At 41.2% G+C, this 26,492-nt stretch overlaps 1 protein-coding gene across 5 annotated transcripts in view; it reads right to left on the reverse strand.

The window, feature by feature from the left end:
- The window catches only part of ELMO1 (engulfment and cell motility 1), a 314,254-nt gene that overhangs the window by 253,443 nt on the left and 34,319 nt on the right, over positions 1-26,492 (reverse strand). For 4 of the 5 annotated variants that reach the window (XM_064443946.1, XM_064443945.1, XM_064443948.1 and 1 more), the window contains one exon: positions 11,581-11,730. The exons of the other annotated variant lie outside the window; for it this stretch is intronic. In XM_064443946.1, the coding sequence (XP_064300016.1) occupies positions 11,581-11,658 (78 nt within the window). In that variant the 5' untranslated portion in view covers positions 11,659-11,730. The remainder of the gene's footprint in view (positions 1-11,580; positions 11,731-26,492) is intronic. 5 annotated transcript variants of the gene reach the window in all.

Raw genomic sequence — 26,492 nt, forward strand, 5'->3', positions numbered from 1 at the left:
GTCAATAATATAAACACTGGGAAGGCTGTATACAATTACTTTCCAAATCATTATTTCGATATTTCTAAGGCCTCTACACCAACAGCTGTTATGTCCTTTCTCAGTCTTATTCATTTCCCTCACTGTTTTCCTATTCTATATAAACTTTACATTATTATACGACATTATTTGAAATTAAAAACTTAGACAAAACAAAAACACCCCAAGCAAGAAATTAACTAGAACCTGTAAGGGACAGTTAAACAAAATGGATCTTCAATAATAAAAATTATTAATGCAGCCAGCCTTTCACAGTACTGCTTTGTCGTCCCTGCAGTACTATTGCTACAACACTGACGTGACCAAGTACAACTCAGTTATCAGCAACAGGATGGAAAAAAAAGTGGAACTGCTCTGGGATAAAACATTTGCAATTAGTAATTCGATAGCACTAGAGTGAGATTTACAAATTAATAGATGTAAAAAATACCACTGCAATCCTAATAAGCTGCTGTTCCTAATCATCCATTGGGCTGCACTCTTTTTACATAGAAGTCTTTAGACGAAATTCTTTCTCCTTCCCTACCAAGCAGATAAATTGTCACCGGCACCCTGTTCACAGCTGTCAGCGAGATGTCGCTGAAAGCAGGCGAGGGCTGCCACGACTCTGTGCAATCGCTCTGGCGGGGCCTGGTAAGCGGGGGCTGCGGGCGGGCTCTGGCGGGCAGCATGCCGAGCGGGTGGCAGCAGCACTCCCGCCGCCTTGCCCGCGCGCGGCCAGGCCTCCGCGCCAGCAAAACCTTTATTTGCTCGGGGAGTGACAGGCGGATGAGCGATGAGCTCCCGCAGCCCCTTCCCAGCCAGCTCGCAGCCGTGTCCAGAATCCCTTCACAGTCCTGCTGCTGAAGGCTTTAAGAGACACGTCTCTGCGTAGGCACCAGTGGCAGGACACAACTATTTACTGTAAATATAGGAATGTAGCAGTACTAGAAGACAGAAGTGAGTTGTTATATTTTTTTCTTTTTGAACCGTGAAAGGTGAAGTAAAAGCTTATTTCCATTCTCTGCAGAGTAAATCCACTTGGCAGGCCAAAGACATGGGATTTTTTTTTGCCTGGTTTTAAATATTTGCCTGATGTCAAAGAGAATGGACTTGATGTTTTTGTTTTTGTTATTTTAATCTTCATAAAATTATGCTATGGAAATTTACATAATACCTTTGCTGCATTTACAGTTCCGAAAAGTCAAATTCACCTTCAAGTCAGTGTACTTCAAAGAATTCCTTACAATCAGACAGTCCAAAAGTATTTCAAAGCTTTTCCTTCAATAAAATTTGTATTTTGTGCTAGTGCATTTTAGTTTTGGGTTTTGGCCTCTATGTCCTCCTCTACACTAATAAAAATGAAGTGTGCTTTTACACATGCTGAGATGCTCATTTAAATCTCTAAGAAGATCAAGCTGTAGCTTTAATGAATGAAATAACACAGATCAAAGTAAATCTTATGCTCCCTATAGGACATAACCCCTTCAGCTAACATATCACAGCCATTTGCACTGAACACATTGGTTAATATAAAAGTCTCTTCCTAGGGTAGGTATTAAATTGATATCTGAAATCCAGTGGGAAATGATAATGGGGCATTACGGCCTTACTACTTATTGATCTGCACACATGGGGATAATTCTGCCATTGACACCAAGCACAGCCAGCACTAGAGCTGATGTGAATTTACACACCTGGTAAAGCTTCTTCTGCACTGACTGGTTAGTACCGGTGTCTGAGCTCCTGGGTAAGTGTAGCCCTAATGACATCCACCATGCAGTAATACCTAGTCACCACTTCTGTGCTCACGTGAATATGTCTCAGGTCACACCTCCAGGTTTTGTGTGCTAAGGTGCACAGAGATCCCTACCTCCGTTGCCTTAAGCTCCTGCTCTTGCTACTTGTGCAATATTTTGTGGCACTTCTACAGAATTTTGCAGAACACAGATTTCCCACTGATTTCCTCACCAGTTCTATCCTTTCATGCCTACACCTTGGGTTCCCCACCGAGGTAACCAGTCACCAGGAAGCACTAGGCACAGTCAAGCAAGAGTTTAGGCTGGGTGAGTCCACGTCACTGTTTTGTTCCAGGGCAACTGTGGGATAAGCAAGAGACAGCTAAACAACATTCAATACACCAGTGCTGACCAAGCCCTAGGTCCAGTTCAAGCCACCAGCACTCGCTAACCTGGGTTTAAGGCACTTCCAAATCAAATAGCAAGTGTGTGTTGTGTGTCTGTGCATGTGAGAACTGTAAAGAGGGCAGAAACCTAAACCTGGGTAGAAATCTGCATCATACGTGCATCAGATACACTTGGTTATGCTATACCAGCAAATTGTAGATAGGTTTCTTTTAGGCCAAGGATAAATATCTTCCCTTTTCAAATGACTATCTATACATAGCTTTTTCTTTACTGGGTTTTGGTGGGGTTTTTTGGGGGGTTGGTGGGGTTTTTCTTTTTTTTTTTTTGGACAACAATTGATGTATCGCCTCCCTGGCTGGCACCTTTTACATCACAGAAGTAACAAGGAAAACCTTAACCCTTGCTGTCATTAAGCCTATCACAGAAAAACAGAAGATGCAGCACACCTCTTAGTGGAAAACACTCAGCATTAAAAAAGTCTCTTGCTGATCTGTGCATCTTTCAAAAAAAACAAACAGAATCACAAGACGATAAATACACTGTTCTGTCTATAATTATTGCTACCATTCTACTAACAAATCTTGTAGTGCAAAAGTCGTTTATAAGGCTACTAAAAAAACAAAGAACCCAAAGAACAACAACAACAAAAAGAAACCCACTCAGAAAACCACCTCTTTTCACCAGTGGTAGAGGTTCGTTACCGTCATACACCAGTGGCTACAGAAACAAGCAGGACTGTCCAGTGGCAAACCACCCAGATGCCGGGATGCCTGCATCTTTGACTCACTACTGCACCACTGGTTTCTCATTATGTAAGAGACAAGGTCTTCTCCTGAAAGGAGGAGATACTGGATAGCTCTGGGCTTCAGTCTTCCCAACCTGCTTTGAACCACTTTGGGAATCAACTGTCTCCATTGACTACAATGGAATATTAGTGAGATTGGACTTGTTAATTAGGCATCAGGAATCTGTGAAAAACAGAGAAGAGGATTTCCCTAACCCAGGGGAGCACCGGAGGGAGTGCATATCTGAAGAACAGGGACACCCCAGCACTGCAGTAACAAAGCCTATAAAACCCAGCCAAGGCCAGGTCAACACCACATGGTTCTGTCAGTGCAGCAGCACAAACCAAGGCAGGAAACATTTGTACCCCAGAGCCAACAGGCAAAACCCTTCAACAAGTGCAGCTGGCTGATGGGAGAGCGCTTTAACTGGCTCAGTTCACAACCCTTAAGGTGGTGGTTTTAATCTGCCAGTAGAAACACTTGGTATCAGTACAGCAGTAGGGGCTCTGCAGAGCACAGAGTATTGGTTGTTCATGTCCTGTTCCCCTTCACTCTCTGCTGCAGCTTCCTCAGTTACTCCCTTCCCTCCCCTAAAGACATCCTCATTCCTAAATCTGCATTTCACCAGACAGATCTAAGCATTGCCCCACAGATCCTGTGTTTAGCGTGATAAAACAAGGAAGCAGTGAAATGTAACATTATTAAAAACAAAACAAAAAACCACACAGAATTTTATAGGAACTTCTTACTCCACAACTGGTGTCCTAACAAGCCATAACATTCCCTGTTTCCTCAAGTACTTTGCAAATAGGAACACCAAAAACTACGAGTCAAGAGTACTGAAGGGTTATAAAACGCCTAGGGACCTAGAGCTGTGGATGACAGCACGTTTGCCTGCAACATACTCACACCACACATTTAAAATACAGTTCTCAGAGGACCCAAAGAGTTACAAAGCAGAGCTTTAAGATGTGGCTCATCACACAACCACTTTATTAGGTGAGTATACCTTTGAAAACTGAATGAAGAAACCCCAAACCCACAGCTCGTGACTGACATATTGCTGGCCTACCAGGGTAGAAAAGTCTCTAAGTGAAGGCACAAAAAATTTATACCATGGCATTTTTAGTATTACTCTGTTTGGTACTACATTCTTGGAGTTCTATAAGGGGAATATAATTGAATCATAAAGTGGGCCTGGATACTCCAGCTGGACAGAATGTGAATGAAGTACCTTGTAATTAATTCAGTGGTGCGAACTCCAGGAATCTCATCATTACACATTTCCTTTAAATATAGCAGAATTAAATTTTAAGAGATGAGACTCCTGCTGTTTCTTAAAAAATTGTGCGGATGCAACAATTTTACAGTCATGTTCAGCCTTCATCTTGAAAATGCCATCAGCTGCAGGCAGCAAAATTCAGGATCCAATGGGGAGGCTCTGGCTAGCACTATGGAGCTAACAAAATCAGAGCCAGGAAAAAAAAACCCACCCAAAAAAACCCTGCACAACAAAAAAACAAGGAGAGAATTAATAAAGTGTTTTGTCTCTTACGGTGGAGATCAGGCATGCTGGAATACTATTTCTGCAGGACCTCAAGTGTCTCCTGGCTCTACTTCCACTTCTATAAAACTGTCTACTGCATTTAACTAAAGTTTCCTAAAGTAGAAGACAGCACCAAGCAGCAAGCATAAATAGCATCCATTAGACTGTAACTCACTAAATATTTCTATTCCTTTTTTCTCCCATTTTTTTAATAATTTCTAACCCTTTCCACAGCTATTGCCTCCTCAATCAAGCATTAATTAGCTTAATTAAGCTTTGCTACTGCCTCTGTATTCAACAGGAAAAGACAAAGTTTTTATGTATTTTTCAGTGACGAGGTCCCAGCCACGCACCACGGGACAGTACGCAGCCTTTAAAGACTCCAACGAACCAGTGGGAATGTGGCTTTGGACAAGCCAGACTAATAAAACATAACATGTGATGATAACATTGCCCTTTCATCCAGGATGGCTGGCTGCCACCACAGCAAAGACTGGAGCTCTAATGATGACTACTCCAACCACCCAGTCCTGTAAGGAAAGAAATTGTATTTTTTGACACCCATTGTAATTAACAATGATTGGTTCATTATGTTAACACAGCACTATGTATATATGTTAGTGCACTGGATTATATCCAATGCATTAAAACATCTGCATTATTGTTTCCAAGGTTATTCTTGTTGCTGAACAGCTCTCCCCACTCATCCCCGCCACCCTCCCCCTCCCAGTTGAGACCTTTCATTAGTCCAACAAAGAAAATGGCACATTAAGTTAGTGGATATGATTTCCTCATCAGTTCTATTAATAAACACCAATGGTAACAAAACTGAAAGGATTTTTAAAATGTTAAATATTTTTACTACGTTTAAATGCTGGTTAGTATCTGCTTTATAAACACTTTCATCTTTGGTTTTGTGAAGCTGAAATACTGACATGTACAACAAGGAGCAATAAAACTCATTATTGTTAGCATTTGTTTAATACCTAAAAGATTTTAAGCAAGCCCTACCTTTAGCAAACTGACTTAAGCTAGTTGAGTATTTTTCAGTCTTTTTGATAAGGCAGCCACCTTTTGGCGCATCTATCTTCAGGTAAGTTTCCCATCAGCAGCAACAAAGGTCCTCATTCAGAACAGCTGAGATACAGCTGCAGTGGCTGGCCTTAAGCACTAGCTCCCTTCTCCAACCTGACAGAAAGTAGCTGCTGCAAGCAAAGCCAGGCAGGGAACACTTTTATAAGTCAGTGTAAGATTTCCCCACTGCCACCCTCCAGAAGCTGCTTCCTAGTCCTCTACCTTGAAACTGAAATCTTGTCAGCTGTTAAAGGCACTGACATTTCCCTTAACTACTTTAACTCATAATGTGCAATAACATTGGAAATCTTCACAATATTCATACCAAAAAGCATCAGTAGCTCCAGCTACTGGAATACTATTACACTTTTTGGATAACAGTTCACATAATTCTGGAGGTTTGTGGGAAGGAGGTAAGAGTGTCTCTTCTCCTTCATCCCCTCAGCACTAAACCCTTTGATTTTGAGGGAGTCAGACTCTGGAGCCAGAACTAAGCACAGGGAGGAACGCTTCACCGTACAGCCTCTGGTACAAAGAGACATCAATATCCCTTTCTTGCTTGATATCCACTCAAACGATGCTGGTGCTCACTAACATTGCGTACATTTAGACTTGCAATGCTAGGGTTGTATCAGTATACTGCCATTACTAGTGACAGCACTTGCAGAAACTGCAGCTATTCTTAGTCCACACACATGGCAGAAGTGATATACCACTTTCTTTTTTCTAATTAAGCATTCCACAATCCCTTTTGAACTACATTTCTCTCCACAGTTTGAGAAATGCTGCACCAACTGTAAATCACTTAACAATCCATGAGGGTCCAGATTTAGGCCTGAAACCCAAAAGGAGTTGAAAGTTCCCTTTAAAAAAAAAAATTCTTACTGGTGCCCTTTTAATATGCAGGGAAGTACAATCCCTTCTCTGAAGAAAAAAAGAAAAAAACTATTAAAATGACACGTATATCATACAATGGCAGATGAGAAGAGACAACTGGAAAATGCTCTTAAAAGATAAACTTGCTGACTAAATCTAAACCTCAGAGAAAGCGTTAACGTAAAGAAGCCCATGGTTCCTCCCATGTGCTGCACTGCACTGTATTAACATGAAATTGTTATTTGACAGTCTTCCCGTAAATTTTGCCCTCTGTACCAGATTTGTGCTTTGGAAAGCAAAAACACAGCTTTTTTTTTTTTTCTTTCCTTTTTTTTCCCCTTTTTTGCTAATGTAAAGATTCACATCTGCTAATATCATCTATATTTAATGATCTGGTAGATAACAGTAAATCTGGAGGAAGAGACTATGGCCAAATTGCATTACAAATCGTTCCTTTCTGTAGGAACAGTGTTTATCTCCAATGGTGAGGAAGTTAATCCTCAAGTTTAAAGAGACCTGGTTTTAGTACAGCTTGTGTACAGCAAGAGTAGATTTGAATGAGATAAGCTAAAATAGCTGTTGTCCCCAAATATCCATCTCATGCCTCTCCTGGAAGCTACTTCCCCTGCAACAGGAAGAGCGAAGCTGTAAATCCACAGAACAAAGTGACCAGGTAATCTAAAATCAGCACTGGCTTACCGAAAATGATTTGTGCTGTAAAAAAAAAAACAAACCAACTATTGAGAATGAGTTATATATAATGGGCACAAATTGAAGCATGCAAATTTCCACCTGAACACAGGAATTAACATCCTCTTATGAAATCGCTATTTCTGGAACGAATAAAGAGAAGACAGGACAGATTAGCCAACATCCTGGTTCACCTGTACAGAGCCCATGCAGCCCTACTCTTAACATCTTCCAGAATAACCAGCCAGAAGATTGGGAGAAGAAGGTAACAGGTAGTCAGTGTCTACCATTTATTTCTTCCCCAGACTGCACCCTTAAAAAGTCCACAAAATGATCCTCATGCAAATTCAGGCACCAACCCATTTCCATTCTTCCCCTTACGTGACAGGAAGACTTCAAAGTGGAAGATCACCCCTATACCCAGCTCTTAAAGTCATAATCAAGTCTTTTCATTAAAAATAAATTTTGACCACAGTACTAATATTGCCATTAGGGTCTTTTTTGCAGGGGGAAGAGTCTAGATGTTATTTTTCAAATTTATAATTGAGGAAAGTGATGGAAATGAGGGGAAACCCAAATTAAAAAAAATATATATATTCTTGAAGAGAGAGTAGCTGAATTCAGTCAAGTCCAACTCTCAAGCAAAAAGCTTGCACATGCTTTAAAACCAGCGTTAATGCATACAAGCACCAGCCAGTTGCTAGGTTTACTGCAACTTAATTAGTCCCTACCTGGTAAGGGAGAGGGCGGTAAATAATATGCAGTTTTGTCCTCCCTGTTTAAAGCAACTTTCCAGGAAAAAAGCAGTTGTAAAACCCTGGCATCAAATAGTACATTTCAGTGAATGAGAAAAAGGTTAGGCACAGAGGCTGGTTCTGAAAAGCATTTAATTATATATTAATTGTGCAGGCAAATAGTCTCTGTAATTCAGTGAAACTAATTTTGTGTGATTAAAGTGAAGACCATCATTGATGAACCCACGTTGAGAAAACTACAGAAATGTAGTGGGAAGCATCAGCTAGAAAAGGCTCTGTGCCTCATGAAGCCCAGGTTGTCAGAAGTCGTGCACCTGAAGGGGAAGTCTTTAAGGTAAAGTTTAATAATATTTGGTGGAAAAAATACTCATGAGCTCTTTTCAGGCCCAGCACCTTCCAGTACACCATTGTCAATCACTGTGGTTTCACCATGATTTTTCCTCATTTTGAAAATATTTTATTCTCTTCATTGCTAAGCAAAATATACATATACACAGCAGGTGAATTGGGATACTGTGCAAATGAATATTTAAAAAATGCTACCAAGTGTATACAACAGGCAATTTAAAAAAAGAAACCAAAAGAAACCAAACCAACTAACCCCACCACCCAGATTTTCCTCTGATCTCTCATATGTTATTTGTACTTCAATGTTTGGAGTAGCCTTAGTCCCCTGAAAGATACAGAACTTGCATCTTCCTACAGGGAGGGGTTTTTGTGTTGTTCTTTTTAAAATAACAATACAGTGGTGTTGTTTTAAATACTGTTTTTCTTGCTGGTAAGGGATCAGAGAGGGAGGACACGGGTAAGGCATAGTTTTTAGGATTTTCTGAATATATTGCAAATGGTGCCTGAATGAGCAGATCCCACACAGGGGACAGGCAATGGCTGCAATGTCTGGTCAATGGGCAAGACATTCCTCTTTTCTGCCTTCCTTTTCCCTCCTCCCCTTTATCATCTCCGACAGCTAGCCATCTGAGGTATGAATCATCTCCTCCACTATAGCTCTTCAACTAAATAGATGTTTTAAAGGAAACAGAGTGGGGAAAGTTAGCATTAAGTCAACCACAGGCAAAGGTATACATTTAGAAGCATGTATCGTGCTCTATGTTTTCAGGGTTCATTCCCACATTGCTCCCATCCCCAACCAAGCAAATGTGCAGGTTTGTGCGTATGGGTAGGTCCTGCACCTGGGCCAGGCTGGGGGATGAAGGAATTGAGAGCAGCCCTGCTGAAAAGGACTTGTGGGTATTGGCGGACGAAAAGCTGGACATGAGCCAACAATGTGCGCTTGTGGTCCAGAAAGCCAAATGTATCCTGGGCTGCATCAAAAGCAGCATGGCCAGCAGGTCGAGGGAGGTGATTCTGCCCCTCTATTCTGCTCTGATGAGACCCCACCTGGAGTGCTGTGCCCAGCTCTAGAGCCCTCAGCACAGGAAGGACAGGGACCTGTTGGAGTGGGCCCAGAGGAAGGCCACAAAAATGACCAGATGGATGGAACACCTCTCCTACAAGGAAAGACAGAGAGTTGGGGTTGATCAGCCTAGAGCAGAGAAGGCTCTGGGGAGACCTTATTGCAGCCTTTCAGTACTTAAAGAGGCCTTATAAGAAAGATGGGGACAAACTTTTTAGTAGGGCCTGTAGCGATAGGACAATGGATGATGGTTTTAAACTAAAAGATGGTAGATTTAGACTACATATAAGGAAGAAATTTTTAACAGGGAGGGTGGTGAAACACTGGAACAGGTTTCCCAGGTAGGTGGAAGATGCCCCATCCCTGGAAACAGTCAGGGTCAGGTTAGGCGGGGCTCTGAGCAACTTGATCTAGTTGAAGATGTCTCTGCTCATTGCAGGGGGATTGGACTAGATGACCTTTAAATGCCCTTTCCAACCCAAGCTATTCTATGATTCTGTGGTATTAGGAAGGGATGTTTCTTTCCCATCTTGATTTCTTGCCACTACACCTGTATTTTTCATATCAAAAAGGTTAAGACCCTCAACCTTCATTTCCCCACTTCCCCCTGCATCAGGAGCAGGCTGCTGCTAGTCTACTGTCTTTCAAACTTATTTTCCCTCTTCTTCTTCCTCCCCATAAAGTGGTATGAGGAAGCTTGTACACAACTTGTCAGGCTGGGTTGGAAAAGTTCTACCTGACATAAGTCAGTATTGATCTTTTTTGTCCCCTCTAAATCTTACATAATAAATGTAAAAACAAGGTTCCATGACAGTATGCTGATATTTCAGGTAAGGTATGAGGGGGTTTTTGAGAGTTACTTTAAGGCCTTTTGCAAACTAAAAAACAATCATTTTGGTATTATTTTACTGCTGCTTGGAAGGTGACTGCATAATATTTATTCATTTTTGTCCCCACTGTACTTGGTAGCAATAAGCTGTTGTTCACCATGACTAACACGCATCTTTCCCTGAACAGAGCGTGCACAATGTCTACCATTTGTTATATAAGAAGAAAAAAAGTAAAACATTCTGCACTCCAGAAGGCAAGAGATTTGTCTCTGTAGATGCTTGCTAAAAAATCTCAGCAAACAAAAATGGAGAAGCTTGGCAGTTCTAGAAATCAAATCATAAAGTGCTAAATGTTTGGGAACTGCCGTTTTCTCTGAAGGGGCTTTCCGTGTGCCTGCAAACATACTGCTGTTATTCCAGCAACCCTCTAGTACCATTTTTCCCCAAAGTTCACAGAGGAATTTCCCAGGCATATGCCACAGAAGAGTTAACTAGAAGTGAAATTGATTGCATGGCATGAAGAAATTAGGATCCCATTTCAGTTAAACATTTTCAGCATGAATTCAAATCTTCTCGTCTCCAATGGAACTTTATAACGTACTTGGTCCCCAGATACCCTAGGGTCTAAAGAACATTATTAAACACTTTCCTTCACTCTGACTACTATTTACAGAAATAATAACTGTTCTAAAGAGGTAACATGCTGTACTGTTTCAAAATGTTATGGGTAAGCTGTTAAATATTAGAGAGGTTGCTTTTAATGTTAATGCATGTGCCACAAAAACAATCTCAGAGAAGTCCAGAACACAAAACATAGCACTACTATAACTTGGTTTGTTACCCCACCCCACCCCACAATTTCCTACCAAGACTCTCTAATTCATAATTTTGAATTTGTTAGCTTCTGTAAAGGACCTCAAATCAGTTCAAGGGGCCACTGCATTAGAAATAACCAGCTAAACAGGATAACCCCTGAGATTCCTGTATGGAACAGCAAAGATCCTCCCGCTCACAGTGCACCACTACTTAAGTTCCAAAATCTGCACTTGCTGCAGCCATTCAATATGATCATACTCCAAATGCAAAGCACTGACTAAAAATATAAAAAGACTTTCCACCCAGACATAACAACATTACCACAATTTTACAGTCGAACAAACTAAGGCACGAAAGTGTTAAGTGGGTCACACAAGCAGTAAATGCCTTATTTAAGCAGCTGCCTAAAAAGAAAAAGCAAATTAAAAAAAAAAAACAGCTAAACACATCAAAAACATTAAGCAGTAAGAGAGGAAGAGGGTTACACCCCTTTATAAAAACACCTTCTACCACACAAGCACTCACAGAAACATATGTGTGCATCTAAGTAAACATAAATGCACAGACACGCGCAGAGAAGAACTTATTTATGCACAGGGCCGGCTGAGCATACATACACAGGCACTTACTTGATCTATTTCCATTAACTTGGGGAAAGCACCCGGCCATTCGATCGCCACCTTCACTATATCAGCAGGAGGGGGCATTGCGATGCTGCTGTTCTTCGGAGCCAGTACAACTGGACACTAAATACTGCAGAGAGTCTCTCTCATTCACACCTGCAGGGAGAAGGGGGGAAAAAAAAATACAGCAGTTCAGACAGAACTCCAGCGCTGCCGCTTCATCGCCTACATTTTGCCTGGCTGGGCAGGTGGATGAAAATGTATGCGTGTATGTATGTGCGGGAGCAGAAGAATGGCACATATTACAGAAGCAAACAGAGGACGTAACGCGACAACATGCTGCACAGCTCAACAGTCTGTTAGAAAGATGGCTGAAGCACTGAAATGTACGGTGAACAGTCATGCATTAGATTTAAATAGAGAAACTATTTTTGAAGATTATTAAACATGCTGGTGGGGACAAGCGACAAACTAGAGGAAGCTCCTGTTACAGTGTCAGTCCTGGAGTCCCAGGGAACCTGACTGAAGTGGTTAAAGCTGGCACTCCAGGAGAAGAGATTGCCCAGGAAGTTATGGCCAGGAAACACTGTTTCTTTTAACTATAGCAATGATCTTCTGGGTGTTCACAAATAGATCACTGCACTATAGCAACCAGGATGTCAGGAAGAAGGCAGAACACACGGCAGTTTCCACATATACATACACACACACATATTCTCACCTAACAGATCCAGAGATAGCCATATATAAATACTTCTTGATGGTAAATCTCAGACACGTGAATACACAAGGATATAGTATACATTCACAATGATATAATGAGCTATATAAAACATTATAGTTCTGCAAGCATATGAATATCAATAGGCTTTCATGTCAAAGAGTGCTGGCTGTGAATTTTGGGGAAGGGGAGGAAAGGAGAACCACCAGATCCTCAGGTTTTGCAGATTTTAAGTTCTGTCTCTTTTGGCTGATCAAACTTTGTAACCTTGCAATAACACAATTGTTTTTCGAACGGGTGTACTGCCTCCCTGGGCTTGCAAACAGACCTTCTGCAGCCCTCTCCCAGGACATCCACTGAAGCAGCAAAGCTCTGCAATTCTCAGACACAGCAACCCGTGCATAGGAGGTTCCCGCTTGCTTTTCCAAGTCCTCCATGCTGACCACGACGTTTCCCCACGCACTCTGCCGAGACCCAGCAAAACACCATCATGTATGACAAAATGAGAGAAGCTGTAGAAATCCCCAGAGGTGCAGTCCCACTTCTTCTTAGCAGAAACGAGAAGGAAGTGGTGAAAGGATGGACACACGCTTGCACATGTACCTTTTGAAAGAGCTAAGGCAAGAGATGAGCCGATAGAATATACCAGGCATCCAAAAGCCACAAACAGGTACAGGAAAACAAGGCTCTGACCACCTTCAGTTGCTGCTTCAACTAACCCAGTCTAACAACCCTTTTCCAACTGCAGCAGAAGCATGAACTCAGATCAGCCTGAACAAAATCATGACACCATCCCTTTACCAAGAAATCTTGTACCTGTGTCTCATACTAAGAAGTAGTATGAGTAGTCCAGCCTTCATGTATGTGGCTCTCCCTTTCCTTTTTTTTCTTTCAACACGTACTATAAAAACAATTTACAAACTTTAACACTCCAGCAATTTATTTCCAACAATGGCAGTTCTGATGCCGACAGGAACACAGACCACCACAAAGCAAAGTGCAAGGCAGTAAATAAGACAATGGATGTTCTATAAATAAGACAGGATTGCAGGAAGTGCCCTGAAAAACTAAACAACATGATTAAGAAACACAGTGATACTGTCTACATTTGGTAGATGTTACAGGGACTGGGAATAAACACAATTAAAGCACGCAACTAGCTTGCTGGTCATTAAGAATAGCCAGACATTCACTTTTGGCTGTCTTTTCCTGCTGCAGAACCTGAGCAAATGCATAGCTCCCGCCATTTCTCCCGACACCTCATGCTCCCGCCATTTGCATCTCCCACAAGTGCTCCCCTTGCAGCGTAGCACACTGACTCAACCAATCAGTGAAAAAATATTTTCAGTCATCTGGTTTTTACCACATTCCAGTCAAACAGCTCCCCAGAGGTGGCATAGCGTGGGGGGAGGAGAAGCAAGACTTCTTGGCAGCAATGAGCTGTTAATCCACCTCGACAGTCAAATGAAACTGAGACCTTAGTGTCTTTTTGCTCCCACACCCACAGTGATGGTGTTTCCCACCTCCTCAGCAGAAGTGTCTTCGGTAGTCTCCGTCTGGTGACGTTTTGGTACTAAATCAGCCACGGCACTTCAGCAGTGCTGGCTGACCCAGTGCCTGGCTGACAGGCTCCTCCCCGCACACCCTGTCATGGCACCACATCCCTGGCAGAAGGGATGCTGGAAGAGGGCTGGGGCCTCAGCCAGAGCCTGTGTTTACTGGCCACAACACAAAAAGAGCAGCAGCAGTTCCTGCCAGACAGACTTGACTGAGGATATCTTCAGATGAGTAATTCCTTATTTTCAACCGTTTTATTTTCCCCCCCATCAGGTTTCTTCTACAGTTTTCATGAAAAATATCATCTGTACTCCACAGAGAGAGAGAGAGAGAGAGAGAGAGAGAGAGAGAAGGAAGACCTATAAAAACCATAGAATCCACCTAAGGCATGGGCAACCACACTTTCTTTTGACTGGGAAGACAGAGAAGCAACTCGAAACGCTGTTGCCTCTCACCACGAGATGCAAAGGAAAGGTAGAAAACTTGCAGCCCAATACCTCCCCTAGGAGGCTAGCTAACTCTAAAGCTCACGATGAATACTGGAGGAAGAAAAAAACAACCCCAAAAACAATGATTCATGGCCACTGGGCATGACAATGAAAGCAAAGCGACATCATGCAGTAATTAATTTGCAGAAAGCTTCCACTTTCACATACAAATGTGGGTATTAACCCTCATTTTGCTTTAGTTTGTTGTGGTCCATCTCAACGAGTCATGCAGGAAGACAGCAAATGGTTTAAGAAAAGTCAAAGAAAGTTGACAGTTAGTTAATAAAATTGAGCTATGGATTTGCATTCCAAAGCAAGGTGCAAGAGAAGTCTGCCACAGCATTCAGAAGACAATTCCAATGTGACTAGATTTTAATGCAGGCTAGCACAGATCTCCTACATAATTATAATTATTAATATACATATGCTTATACAGTCATAAAACACAAAGCATAGTGACAGATCTTTAACTAATACAATGGATGTAGTTCCTCTTCTCTCACCAGGAAAGACCAACTCTGAGACATCAGTGTGGTCTGAATGCTGAAAAGCATATATAAAATCACCACTACAAATTTCTTCGTTTCTCAGTGGACATCCTAGTCAAATGTGCCAACTTTTTTTTACTAGGTTATAATCTTATGAACCCAATGCAGGATCCAAAAGGTAATTTAGTTTCCTTCCACCTTTGTGGCAATGCCAGAAGCAAATCATTTATTTTTTTTTTTTTAAAGGCCAAAATAGATGTTTAGCTGTCATCACAAAATTATGACTGCAAAGAAAATTCTGCAATCTACAGTGCTGACAATTACAAATTACCTGCTATTTATTCCAGTGGTGCACAGTGTGTTAGACACTGCCCAGTAAAATAAGGAAGGCACAACCCCTGGTGTGAAACGCTTCCAATTTAGTAAGCAATTCTTATGATGTGAATGAAGAACTAGAACTGATTTCAACTGCTTTTTGTTATGCCAGCAGCAGTCAAGCAGTGAAAAGGATACGGATGTTGCTAAAGGGTCTAGTTATGGAGTTTTGTCAAGTGCAATTCCTTTTTCTCTCCCAGTGGGATCCGAGAAGCACTGACACGTAAGAGCAACTTTGCAACTCATTTTTACAATGTTTGAAGGCAACAGGATGCATGTACAAGCACGAGTGTATGAAGTGGAGGAGGGGTCTGAGGAAAAGGAAGGGAATTTCCCATTATTTTCCCTAATGCATACATGCAGCTGTAACCTGGAGGAGGTTTAAGCAACTTCCATGCTAAGCAGCACACCATTTTATAATTTGAGGGAAAGAAGCCACAACCGAAACATCCCTACCATTTGAGTACACTTTCTTACATCAATAGGGTTTTCAGACCTATGACTGATTAGCCCATTAAAGTGCAAATTCTGCAAGTTATTACCACATACTGTATATTTCTGCAGCCATACTATTCAGTGCTTACAGTGATCTACTAAGTCAGAGTAATAAATACTCAAGTTAGAAACCAAAGTATGTTAAATTTAATGCAAAAATACATCAGCACAGACAAGCAAGCTCTCAATTTACCTGCCTGGCTCTGAGGGATTAATTCAGCACATATGTCAGTAAAACATATTGAATTTTCACCTTCTACCTATTCACTGCACATGGAAAACAGGATTTTAGTCATGTATGAAATGAGTTCTCAGTAGAACTTTAAAAAAAAAACAAACCACAAACTTGTTTTGCAATTTCCGTGGCACTTCCCATACAAGGAACTCAAAGTACTTTAAATAATTTAAGGCTATCAGAGCACATCTCTTAATAAATAAACTGTATTCCAACTCTATAGACAGGAGAAAAAATGAAGGCTAATAGGAGTTATGTGACTAACAGTTCTAGCTGTATATGAAAACAGCAGCCTGTAACAGCTCATTTCTTCTTTTACAGAAGAGAGGTAATATTCAAACAGCAGGCCGGGTCATTTCATGAACAGCTTGAGTAAGGAAGTTAATGAATAAAAAACAACTGAAGGAATGCTACGTGCATTTGAGAATTCAATAAAACAAAGCATGTGTTTCTCCTCCCTGGACAAAAGGCAGCATATTCAGTAATCACCTGAAGCTGGCATAGATACCCCCCACTCCCTCTGCACAGGCAGGTTTTCCCATGGCATTTCTCAATGGCAAAACAAGACAAACGGAAGGGAGGGCAATAACGCAGCCAGGTCACGGCAGGACACCACGGGTGCCGGCAGGGAGCTGAGCCCTGGCCGGCCGCACAGGGACCCGCAGCAGGAGAGGAGGCACACGGGTCCCTCCGCTCCAGTCCTTACGTAAGTAACCGCTTCTTGTCAAACCTCATCAGCTTCCTCCACTCAGCTCCCGCCGCCCCAGCAAACAGAAACTAAGTGGCAAGTTCAGCTGGAAGGTCCCTTGGGGACCAAGTCTGATTAACGATTTTAGAAAGATAATCCAACACTGGATTAATATCCCCCAAGAGAGTTATTTTTGGAGTTAAACTGCATGACTGAACAGCCGAGCCTAAGGAGCTGTAAACATGCTCTACCATCTCTGCAAGAAATAAAAACAGGGCACAAAAGCCAGGGGGCTGGATGTACACTGTATGTACATAAAAAGGCTTTCATGCTGCCTTCTTCCCTTTTCTTACGTGTTCAGCACTATTCACCTCTGAACTAGACAGGAGCGAAAGACCTAGCAGACCCATGTCAATAAAATCCACAGATGCTTTGCCACAAATGGAAGATAAAGCTACGGGAGCTATGAGCTATATTCTAGTAAGTGATGGAAACGAGAGGGTGATCTCAGAGAAGAGACAAGCCAGGCAGGCTGCTACCCCTCCTCTGCTGCAGCCACCAATACTGCAGGAAGACCTGACCCTACTCGAACAGACTTCCACAGTTCAAGAGCGGTCCACCAGGTTTCCCGAAAGGAATGTTCCTTTGATGCTGAATCCACAATCCGCTGATCAATAATGCACTATCAGCCCAGGGATGAACCATTTTGTATTATGGTAAAATGAGCTTTGGACCCTTCAGGTTTACTTTTCCTCTCCAAAATACCTGAAAACCTAGCATTGGAGGAGATTTTAGGAATATGGATGTGAAATACACAGAACAGGACAGTTTTTGCCACTGGCGAAGCCACCCAGGAAAGAAGGTGAATATTCATGTGGTTATCACCTGTCTGAGTCTTATACACCCATAACTTTTCATTTTCATTCGAAGTATTTTACCTTCCCCACAGCCATCTTGTTGTTCCTCTCCTTAGGAAGCATTTTATGTGGTTGAGGTTCCACTACCATTGACAGGCACACTTTCAAAAAAGTACTCTTCAAATCTAGAGAGAAAAATAGGCTTTAAAGGGTGCTTGAAAAGAAAAGGTGGAGAGAAACACAACAGACTGGATGTACTCAGAATACAGGCAAGCAGGCTGTCTGGTCTTGCTTCTGAAGCACATATTGAAGCATACCAGAAAAATTCAGGTACTTATTTAACTTGAACTCCCCCGCTTCTTGGAAGATCATGCTCCTTCTACTAAGGAACTTTTAGTTACAGATCTGTAATTCAGAAGAGAGAGGACTGAAAACTTGGTTTTGATTATTCAAGGTATCTGAACTTTTGTGACAATTTAATGAACACTCACATACCATCCAGTCAGATAAAGATGCTCTGTTTACTAAAGATATTGATATCTGAGCTCTTCAAACTAGAGATCAAGAAATTACCAAACCCAAGTATTCAGAAGACTATTCCAAGAAATTAAAAACAAACAAACAAACAAAAAGAAAACAAAAAACCACAGACCAACCAACGAAACCCAAAGAACCCACAACAACCACCGTACCAACAATAAGCCGGCAGTCAATGAGGTAAGGTCTATCTAGCTTCACAAAAAAAGCATATTTTTTCAAAGATGCTGAGTACCTGCCTAGCACATAGAATTTAAAGACCATGGAAGGTACCAAGTACAGAAACAAAATCCAAATCAAACACTACTCTGAATAAAGCATTAGAATCCACTTAAGCTTTTCACAGTTTATCAGGCCTTGCCACGTCGTTTGGGGTTGTTTCTCATCATTGGGCTGTGTTCCAGATGTTGCTAAATTGAGGCAAGCAGCAAAAAATATCCCTTAAAATCCAGCTGAATACAATTTTCTTTTCCTGCCTCTCAGGGTAGTCTCACATAACCTGATAGGTAGGAGGGAAATAATGGGAAAAAGATGAAGCCTCAATTTCAGCCAGCGCTGCTGCCATTCTTAAAGGGTTGTAAGCACAGAATGAAAGTTTTCAGCAATAAGAAAGCTGGAGGGGAGAAGAAGGGAAAAAGGAAACAGGTACTGTAATATAACAATTAAAATAAAGCAATGCTAAATATTACAACTCAAAAGGATGGCTGTAATTTTATTGGGGGGGGGGGGGGGGGGCGGGGGTATGGGTGGGGCTCCTTTTTTTTATTGCTTAAAACTCCAAAGGAGTCCAATGTAACTAGAAACACAGTAAGTTTGTAAGAGGCTGGTTGAAAATATGATGAAGAGAAACAGAGAAATTTCCTCAAAACTTCTGTGACTCAGGAAAGCAATTTTGAATAGAATACTACTAGAAGAAACCGAATAAATAAAGATCACAGTCATCTTTCTAGCACTAGGATGATCTGGCTATGGTACTTTGTACTTTCCTGGCATGTGGATAAATCAGAGGGCTAGAAAGGACACACAAAAGGACATCTTGAGTCAAGATGATAACACTTTATTGCTTCGTTTCAGCAGAGGCTGAATCAAGACAATGATGACTGGCTGTATCCCAAAGGAGATAACAGATACAAGAAGATAAGCCCATGGTTGGGAGAAACCCCAAAACTTCCTGCTAGAAGCAAGATGAAGCAGCTGTATAAAAAACAAAGAGAATTTTTTACCCTGTCAATGCTTATGGCACATACAGAGGAACTAATGGTACAGTCAGGAAGTTAGCAGTCAAATAGAGGAAGAGAGGGCAACAGAGATGCATGAATGCTAAAGGAAATAACCAAGTTAACTGACAGCTCAGACAGGATGTCGAAGGTTGAAACAAACAGAATTATTTTCTAAAGAACTCATTCTGTAAAGAAAAGTACTGTGAAAAAGAGAGATACGTTGATACTCCACAGGGAATAAGTAGAGCTTGATGCTCATTGTGCTCATCAGAAGTAAAAGAAACAGAAAAGAAAGACTGGATACCATTTATAAGTCTAATGAAGACACAAAAGTTTTGAGGACACCAGCCTTTTGCTTCAGACACTGACACTGCTCTTCAAAGATGACAAAAAGCAAGAGAAGGAAAAAAAACCCACACCTGTCAGTAATATAGCAGCTGAAAGCAGCTCCATCTACAGAGGTGTTCCTATCAGCACTTTCTCTTATACTTACTGAAATCAGTGCATCAAAACACCCCACGTTTTCCTGACTTTTCAGCACTAGACAGTCCCTGTAGACTCCTAGCTCTTTACCAGTTCACACTTTCATATTCACAAAGAATAATTTGCCCTTAACAGTGCCTGCTCTCTGAAGGACATTCAGCAAAACAAGTCTGCAAACAGGAAACACTGTGATGGTCACCCAGGAAGAAGAAAAAAAAAGCATGGCACAGTAAATATTAGAAACCTTGTCTCTAGCTAAAATGTGTGGAATAACTCGAGCTATTCTGCATTACAGAGACTATCTCCAAACAATATCAGTTGAGACTAATCAGGCATTTTAATGGACATTATTAAACTCACTTTCGAAACAGGAATACAGAGATGATATGGAAACAAACGCAGACACAGTCACCTCCAAAAAAAACACTACTGTACATATTCACATCCTTTGATGCCACCCTGCTTTGCTAAGTACTGTTCAGCCGGTGTACCTGAAGCCAGGAACCACTGTTTCAGGGACATCCCATCCAGTTATCACTCTCCCTTTCAATGCTGACAGATACCTTGGGACCATCATTTTTAATTCTAGATGAGGAAGAGCTTGCATACCTGAGCAATCTTCTCAATTATCCAGCCAGGTTAACCGTAAGGTCATTGAGGTAGAATACAAGCAAAAACATACTGAAGAGCCCAAGAACAGGGCAAGCTCCAAGTTCATACAACCAGAACACAAACAGTATTTCAGAGGGATGCTAGAAGCTTTTCAGAAGAAACTTGACTACAAGATCACAGCAGTGCCAACACTCTGCTCAGCCAGCCCATTTTCAGGGGAGATGTATCCTGTGTAAAGTTTGATAAGCTGCATTAAATGTGACACTTGTTAACAGAAGATCTGGGTATTTCAACATGAGACTACCCCTTGCTCATCTCTGTATTGCAAGACCATGAGTAGCAGCTGATCCTGCTTGAGCATGGGGGTTAGACAAGATGACTTCCAGTAGTCCCTTCCAGCCTCAACCATTGTGTGATTCTGTGAGTACACTGATATAATGACTTTAAGCACTCTTCAAATCCTAGCCTGTCCATCTGTGTTCAAATATTGTGCCTTTTCTGTACTCAACTGTGCACACAATAAGCAAAAAGAGCTGCTTTTGTAGCAGATTGCCTTCTATGCCGTAACAAGATTCTCTGAGCACACTAAACTAGCCATTGGTTACAATTTAGGAACAACAATCTCCATAACTCTTCCCAGCTGGCATCCAAAAGCACCCATTCAAAAAATCTCAGCCTTCCATAACTTGAGCTAAGATTTTAAAGATCAAGATGAAACTTTACTTCTGGCAGGAAAACTACTGTAAATTGCTTTAGTGTTACAGTCTAATACCTCACATTCAAGCATTGGGTACAGTTTGTGGTCACCCCATAATTCTGCTGCACACTTTATTCAACATTGAAATCCACATAGCCCAGGGAAAGAGGAAAGAGTGATGCAAACATCATCCTTCTACTGGTTTGAGTCATTATCTCTAGAGAGTCATGCTGTTTAAGCAGCGGACAACAGTTGAAAAGCTTACCGTCTCTCCCTTTTAGCAGGGACAGCAGGACAGGCAATGTGTTTACTCCAAAATTACAACCCGCGTGTCAACTTCAAACCCCACTGAATCTAATTTATGCTGGGCTATTTAAAAAAAAAAAAAAAAAAAAAAAGAGAGAGAAGGAGGGGAGCCACCAATTCAGCCACTGCAGTTGAAGCTAGAAGAGAGGTGTTAGGATTGTCTCCTGTTTTACTATCAGAAAAAAAGTGGAAGTACTTTAACAAAGAAACCCAACTCATGAAAAATACTAGCTAATTTAGTAAATATGTTTACTTCATTGTTCAGGTAAGAAGTAATTTTCAATTAAAATGTCACCTTTGTAGTATATATGATCTGCTTCTCCAAGTATCTTCTGTCTCATTAAGAACTATAATTACAAAGGTTCTCTAAGACTCCCCAAATGGCTACAGCTAATACTGACTGTCAAAAGCTGATGATGGCACAGCTGTGTTTCCCTATCCCCATGCTCCAGTGGAAGCTCCTGCTCCAGCCTCTCTGGGAGCATGCATAGTTATGCCAAGAATGAGTAAAACACTCACTGTTTCCAAATTGGCTAATCAACAAACTGAGTGCTTAACCTTCCCAGAATACATGCATCCAGACAAAGCAACCAGCACTGTCTGCACACTGAGGACTCAACTGTGCCAGCCACATTATTCTGCAATACGACTCGTGGCAGTTTCCTTTTCAGGAGCCAGAACATGAATTTTCACCAGTTACTACTGCAACTCAATCAACTGCTATCAAAACACCTATTCAGAATGAACTTGCTGTGTGATGCTTTTCTCTATTATCCTAAAAACAAATAGAGTGCCTCAAATATTTGATACCCTCTTGATTCCTCCCAGGAGTTATTGCCAAGTATTTCACCTCCTAAGAACTTACAAATGCTAACTACAGAACAGGGAGAGACTGGCAGCAACAGGCAAAAGGACACTATGCCTTTGCTGCATAATAACGTGCATGACTAACTTATTGTATAACAAAAAAACGGATCCTCATAACTATTTTATGTTTAAAATATTGTAATACATACATCATCTTGAGCCACCACCCTTATGTTCTCCACTAAAATTAAATCTTTCTACTCCAAAAGTCTCAGGTTTCTGCCATTCAAAGTCCAGTTCCACAGCAGATCTGATGTCTCTGCTTCCCCAATGTCACGGCCTGGCCTCCTCCTCCCCAGTGCCAGCACTGGCCCTTGTCCAGCAGGTCAGTTCAGAGAGATGAACTGTCCAAAAACTAACCCCACAAAACAAAAACAAATACACATTTTAAAGCCAGATTAGCCCCTTGAATGCATTTGCCGCTCACTCACCTGAGCACCAGGACCACCATAAGGCATGGGTAGGGGCAAAGAAAAAAAAAGAAATAACCTGCTCATCTTAAACCATCACGGAAACACTCCCTGTGCCAAGAAAGAGGATTTATTTCACCTGTGCAAAGTTCATGGCACACAGCTGAGATTCAATTCCATAGAGGAGAACGATGTAGAAATATGCAATTACTAAGTTCATTACAGTATGTTTCATTAACTCAATGAGCTCCTTTATAATTGTAACAGACATTAAAAGATTAAAGTATTTGGATAAACTCCAAGTACATTTTTAGTGCTCTGATGATTGCCAGAGTTCATATCTTCAGAAATATAAAGTAACATCCCTTCACCAAGTCCCCTGTGAGAGAAACCACTGTTTATCCTTCCCGCTTTCAGACTTTAGTGTTCCCAAATTAAATTTTCCCATTGCACTTGGGGTGAGGGGTAGTAAATCACTGTTCAGTTAACTGTCTAGTTCAGTTTGACATAGTTAGAAGTGTTTCCAAATAAAGCTGTCAATTGAAGTTGACCATTTTGAACTTCCTAGAGGGCTAACACCTGGCTGAAAAGCCCTTTGTGTGAAAATGGCAACACTAAAACAAAGCACAACACAGTAACTCCATGGCACTTTTCATCTGCTTTCAGTAGTAATTTAACATCAGTAGATCTCTAATGTTCAAGTAGTAAATGTGATTTAGCTATTAATCTCTTTAAAACAGAACAGAGTCCTCTTTCTGCCTTTCAGTAAAGCACTTCTCTGCTGTGAAGACTAAAATATAGCTGTACAGGTTTGGCAGCATGGTGACAACAATAAACAAAGCCTCATCCACTCTCATTTTACGCTATATTAAGCAATATTCACAGGTAGTACAATGAAAGTATAAGTATTTCCAAAAAGCCACGGTGCACATCTCTACTAAAAGAATACTCTATATTCTTTTCTCTACCCCCACCCCATCTTACAGCACACTGATGCTTCACATTACATTTTTTGCAGTCTTCGTGCTGCATTCAGAGAACCATAGCCACAGTCCATCAGAAGGTCTTAATTTGGAGTAAGGAGTATGATCAGGAAAGATACGTCCTTTTTCCAAAGCTGCCAAACAACTTGCCCTGCAAAAAACTAAGTGGACTCCACGATACGAGTCCCATTTCAGCTACAGTCCCCTACTCCCAACAGGGGGTTCTGCTGTTCTGTCAGAGCTGGATGTGACTTCCTTCTACCTTGCTTGGAAGATTACTCCAGCACATAGGGCTCACAAAGACATGTTCTCCACAACATGCAGTTCCCAATTGCTGCTTCTTGATCCGGGCACACAAAACCTAAGAGGACAGCATACATGAGGGATGAAGCAAAATATATTTTTGAAGATTATTTTTGAAGTTTCCTTTCCACATGTGCCATTCTCCAAACTCTGGAGCAGGTTCCTGCTAGGCACATCACCTTCACAATCTCCCTTCTTTGGGTGTTAAAGAATTAGATGGATTTCAACAAGACAGAAAAATGTATTCTTGCATTTGCAAAACGAACCTCTTGAGACACAAAAGCCCCAGATTCTTATTTGACCTTCGCATCACTGAGAGAATGTAATCATTAGCAGCTAGCATAAGATACACCAGAGAAAAATAAACTGAAAAAAAACACCTGCAAATAGACCTTCCATCTACCAAGTTTTTCCTCACAGCACTGATTAAAGAGAAGAACTCCCTACCACACGTAGTAATCACACTGTTTAAATGAACAGAAAGTCTGCTTCAAAGATGAGGATGTTAAACTTGGAACGAAGAACACTTGTGTTTAATTTTCTTTTACTCAAAGGCTTTGTATGTGGCCACGTACTTGCCCTTTGGCTCTCTGTGCCTCCAACGGCCAACTATAAAATGGGGCACCACACTTCCTCAGAGAAGATGAGGGGCATTTAGAGGCTACAGAGGGTTGTATCTAAATCAGGTTGACAGATTACCCAGAATGGGAAGCCGCCTTTATTTATTCATGTGCTCGGACAAATTGCTCACCCGGCTGTTCTTGCATTTTACCCTTCCTGGCCCTCAAGGTCCTGAAAGCAGAGGCTGGCTTACTTATTTCTTGCTACCATCCTTAGTTTGAATACAACACCTGCCATTAAAAACCAGAGGTAGAAGCGGAAGATGCAGCTTCAGAGTCTGCTGGAAAAAGTCTCTGTTCTTTTTACCATTTCAGAGCATATTGCTGCAGTTATTCATCAGACAGGGCTTCTCACAAGAATCCCACATATGGGCTTTGGGATGGGACAGAAAAGGGTAAACCATTTTGTGGCCAATAAATGTAGCCATTGCCTTCCAATTCTTTAACTCTGCCAAATTAAAAGATTCACTACCAGCACAAAATGACAAATACATTTCTAGGTGGATTACACACTTCAAAACAAATCAGCAAGGGAAACTAATTTCCCAGGCAAAATAAAAGCATCACCATAATACCCATTTAAGCCAAGACTGAAAGAGCACGCAGAACACGCTGTAGGGAGCAAGTCTAAAGTCTCATTGCCATTTTTCTTTACATACAAAGCCATTTTTCCGTACGATGAGAGTCCCTGAGGCACACACAAATGTCGGCAGAGCCAATCAAAATGCAAATACTCTGAAACAGCCCAGTGAGCAACTACTGCTCCCCTCTTTACCACGTTCTTCCTTCTACTCAGGCTTTCATCATTTAATATGGGTGACTTTGCAAAACACTGTGTGCTTTGGTTTCAGAGCCCTGAAAGTTTAAGCTGTTCTCTAACTTCGAAATAACCCGTCATCTGACTCCTTGGTTCAGTCATTCCTGGCAACTATCTTATTTTCAGCACACACACGACAGGAAGAGACCACTGTCCTGTGACAGTTACCTCTTTCTAGCCCCAAATAATCTCTGTAGCTTTACACAGTGAAATTAATGCATGGTTGCTGGCTACCCTACCCTCCCACCTTTGCTTTTAGTCATTTAATTGCTGAAGTGGAAATACAGATGCTAAAAGAGACAGGCACATGACAGAAAACAATTGCCTTTTGCTTTGAAGATACATAACGTGACAGCAAGATGAAAAATTCCACAACTACGAAGGATCCCAATTTTCTCAGGGTAAGACACTCAAAGCATCTTGCATGGAACAGTTTCATCTCTAACAAAATCCAATTGAACTGTTCCCAGTAAATTGAGGAGTTGCCTGTTTTTAACAGTTCCTTTCTTAAATCTGTCACTACCTCTCCTGGTTCATTAATCAAGCTTATTTAAGAAAGAAGAATCATATCTTAAAAGGAAGGCGGCAGCAAGGTAGTTTCGCATGCCACCCGCCAAGCTAACTACAATATGTGTTGCTGCTTTCTGTTAAGAGAAACTCAACCATGCCAAAGGTTGGCAGTTTATTCTAGCAGCTGAGAAGTAAAAAGCCTTGTTGAGCACGTTTTCCTTTTGAGCAGCTACACGTGTGAGGATGTATGCAGCAGAACTATTAGTTTGTGTGAGAAGGTCAGTCTCTGCTGTTAGGCTGTGTCCCTCTAAATTTTCATTTTCAAGTTTGCAAAAATATATTACATTTTTATATAGATGAAAAAGCTAGCAGTGATACCCGTAGAAGCTGCTTTCAAGCATTTTAGATTAAATGTCATCTAAAGCATGATTTGACCTGGATCTAGATTTTTAATTATTGACTTATACTATGTGCATTAAAAGTCACTGGAGTCAAAGTCATTTGTATTTAAGATAGTATTTTTTGCTTTTATATGAATTTTAAAAGTGATGACAGCTTTAAGACCCACTAGAGTAAGCAGGGATTAGACTTTAATGTGCTTTCCTTACTTTTAGTATATAGAAGTTTCACATGATCAACTCAGAAAGAA

The sequence above is a fragment of the Phalacrocorax carbo genome, chromosome 2 (genome assembly GCF_963921805.1).
Source record: "Phalacrocorax carbo chromosome 2, bPhaCar2.1, whole genome shotgun sequence".
In the NCBI taxonomy this organism is placed as follows: domain Eukaryota; kingdom Metazoa; phylum Chordata; class Aves; order Suliformes; family Phalacrocoracidae; genus Phalacrocorax; species Phalacrocorax carbo.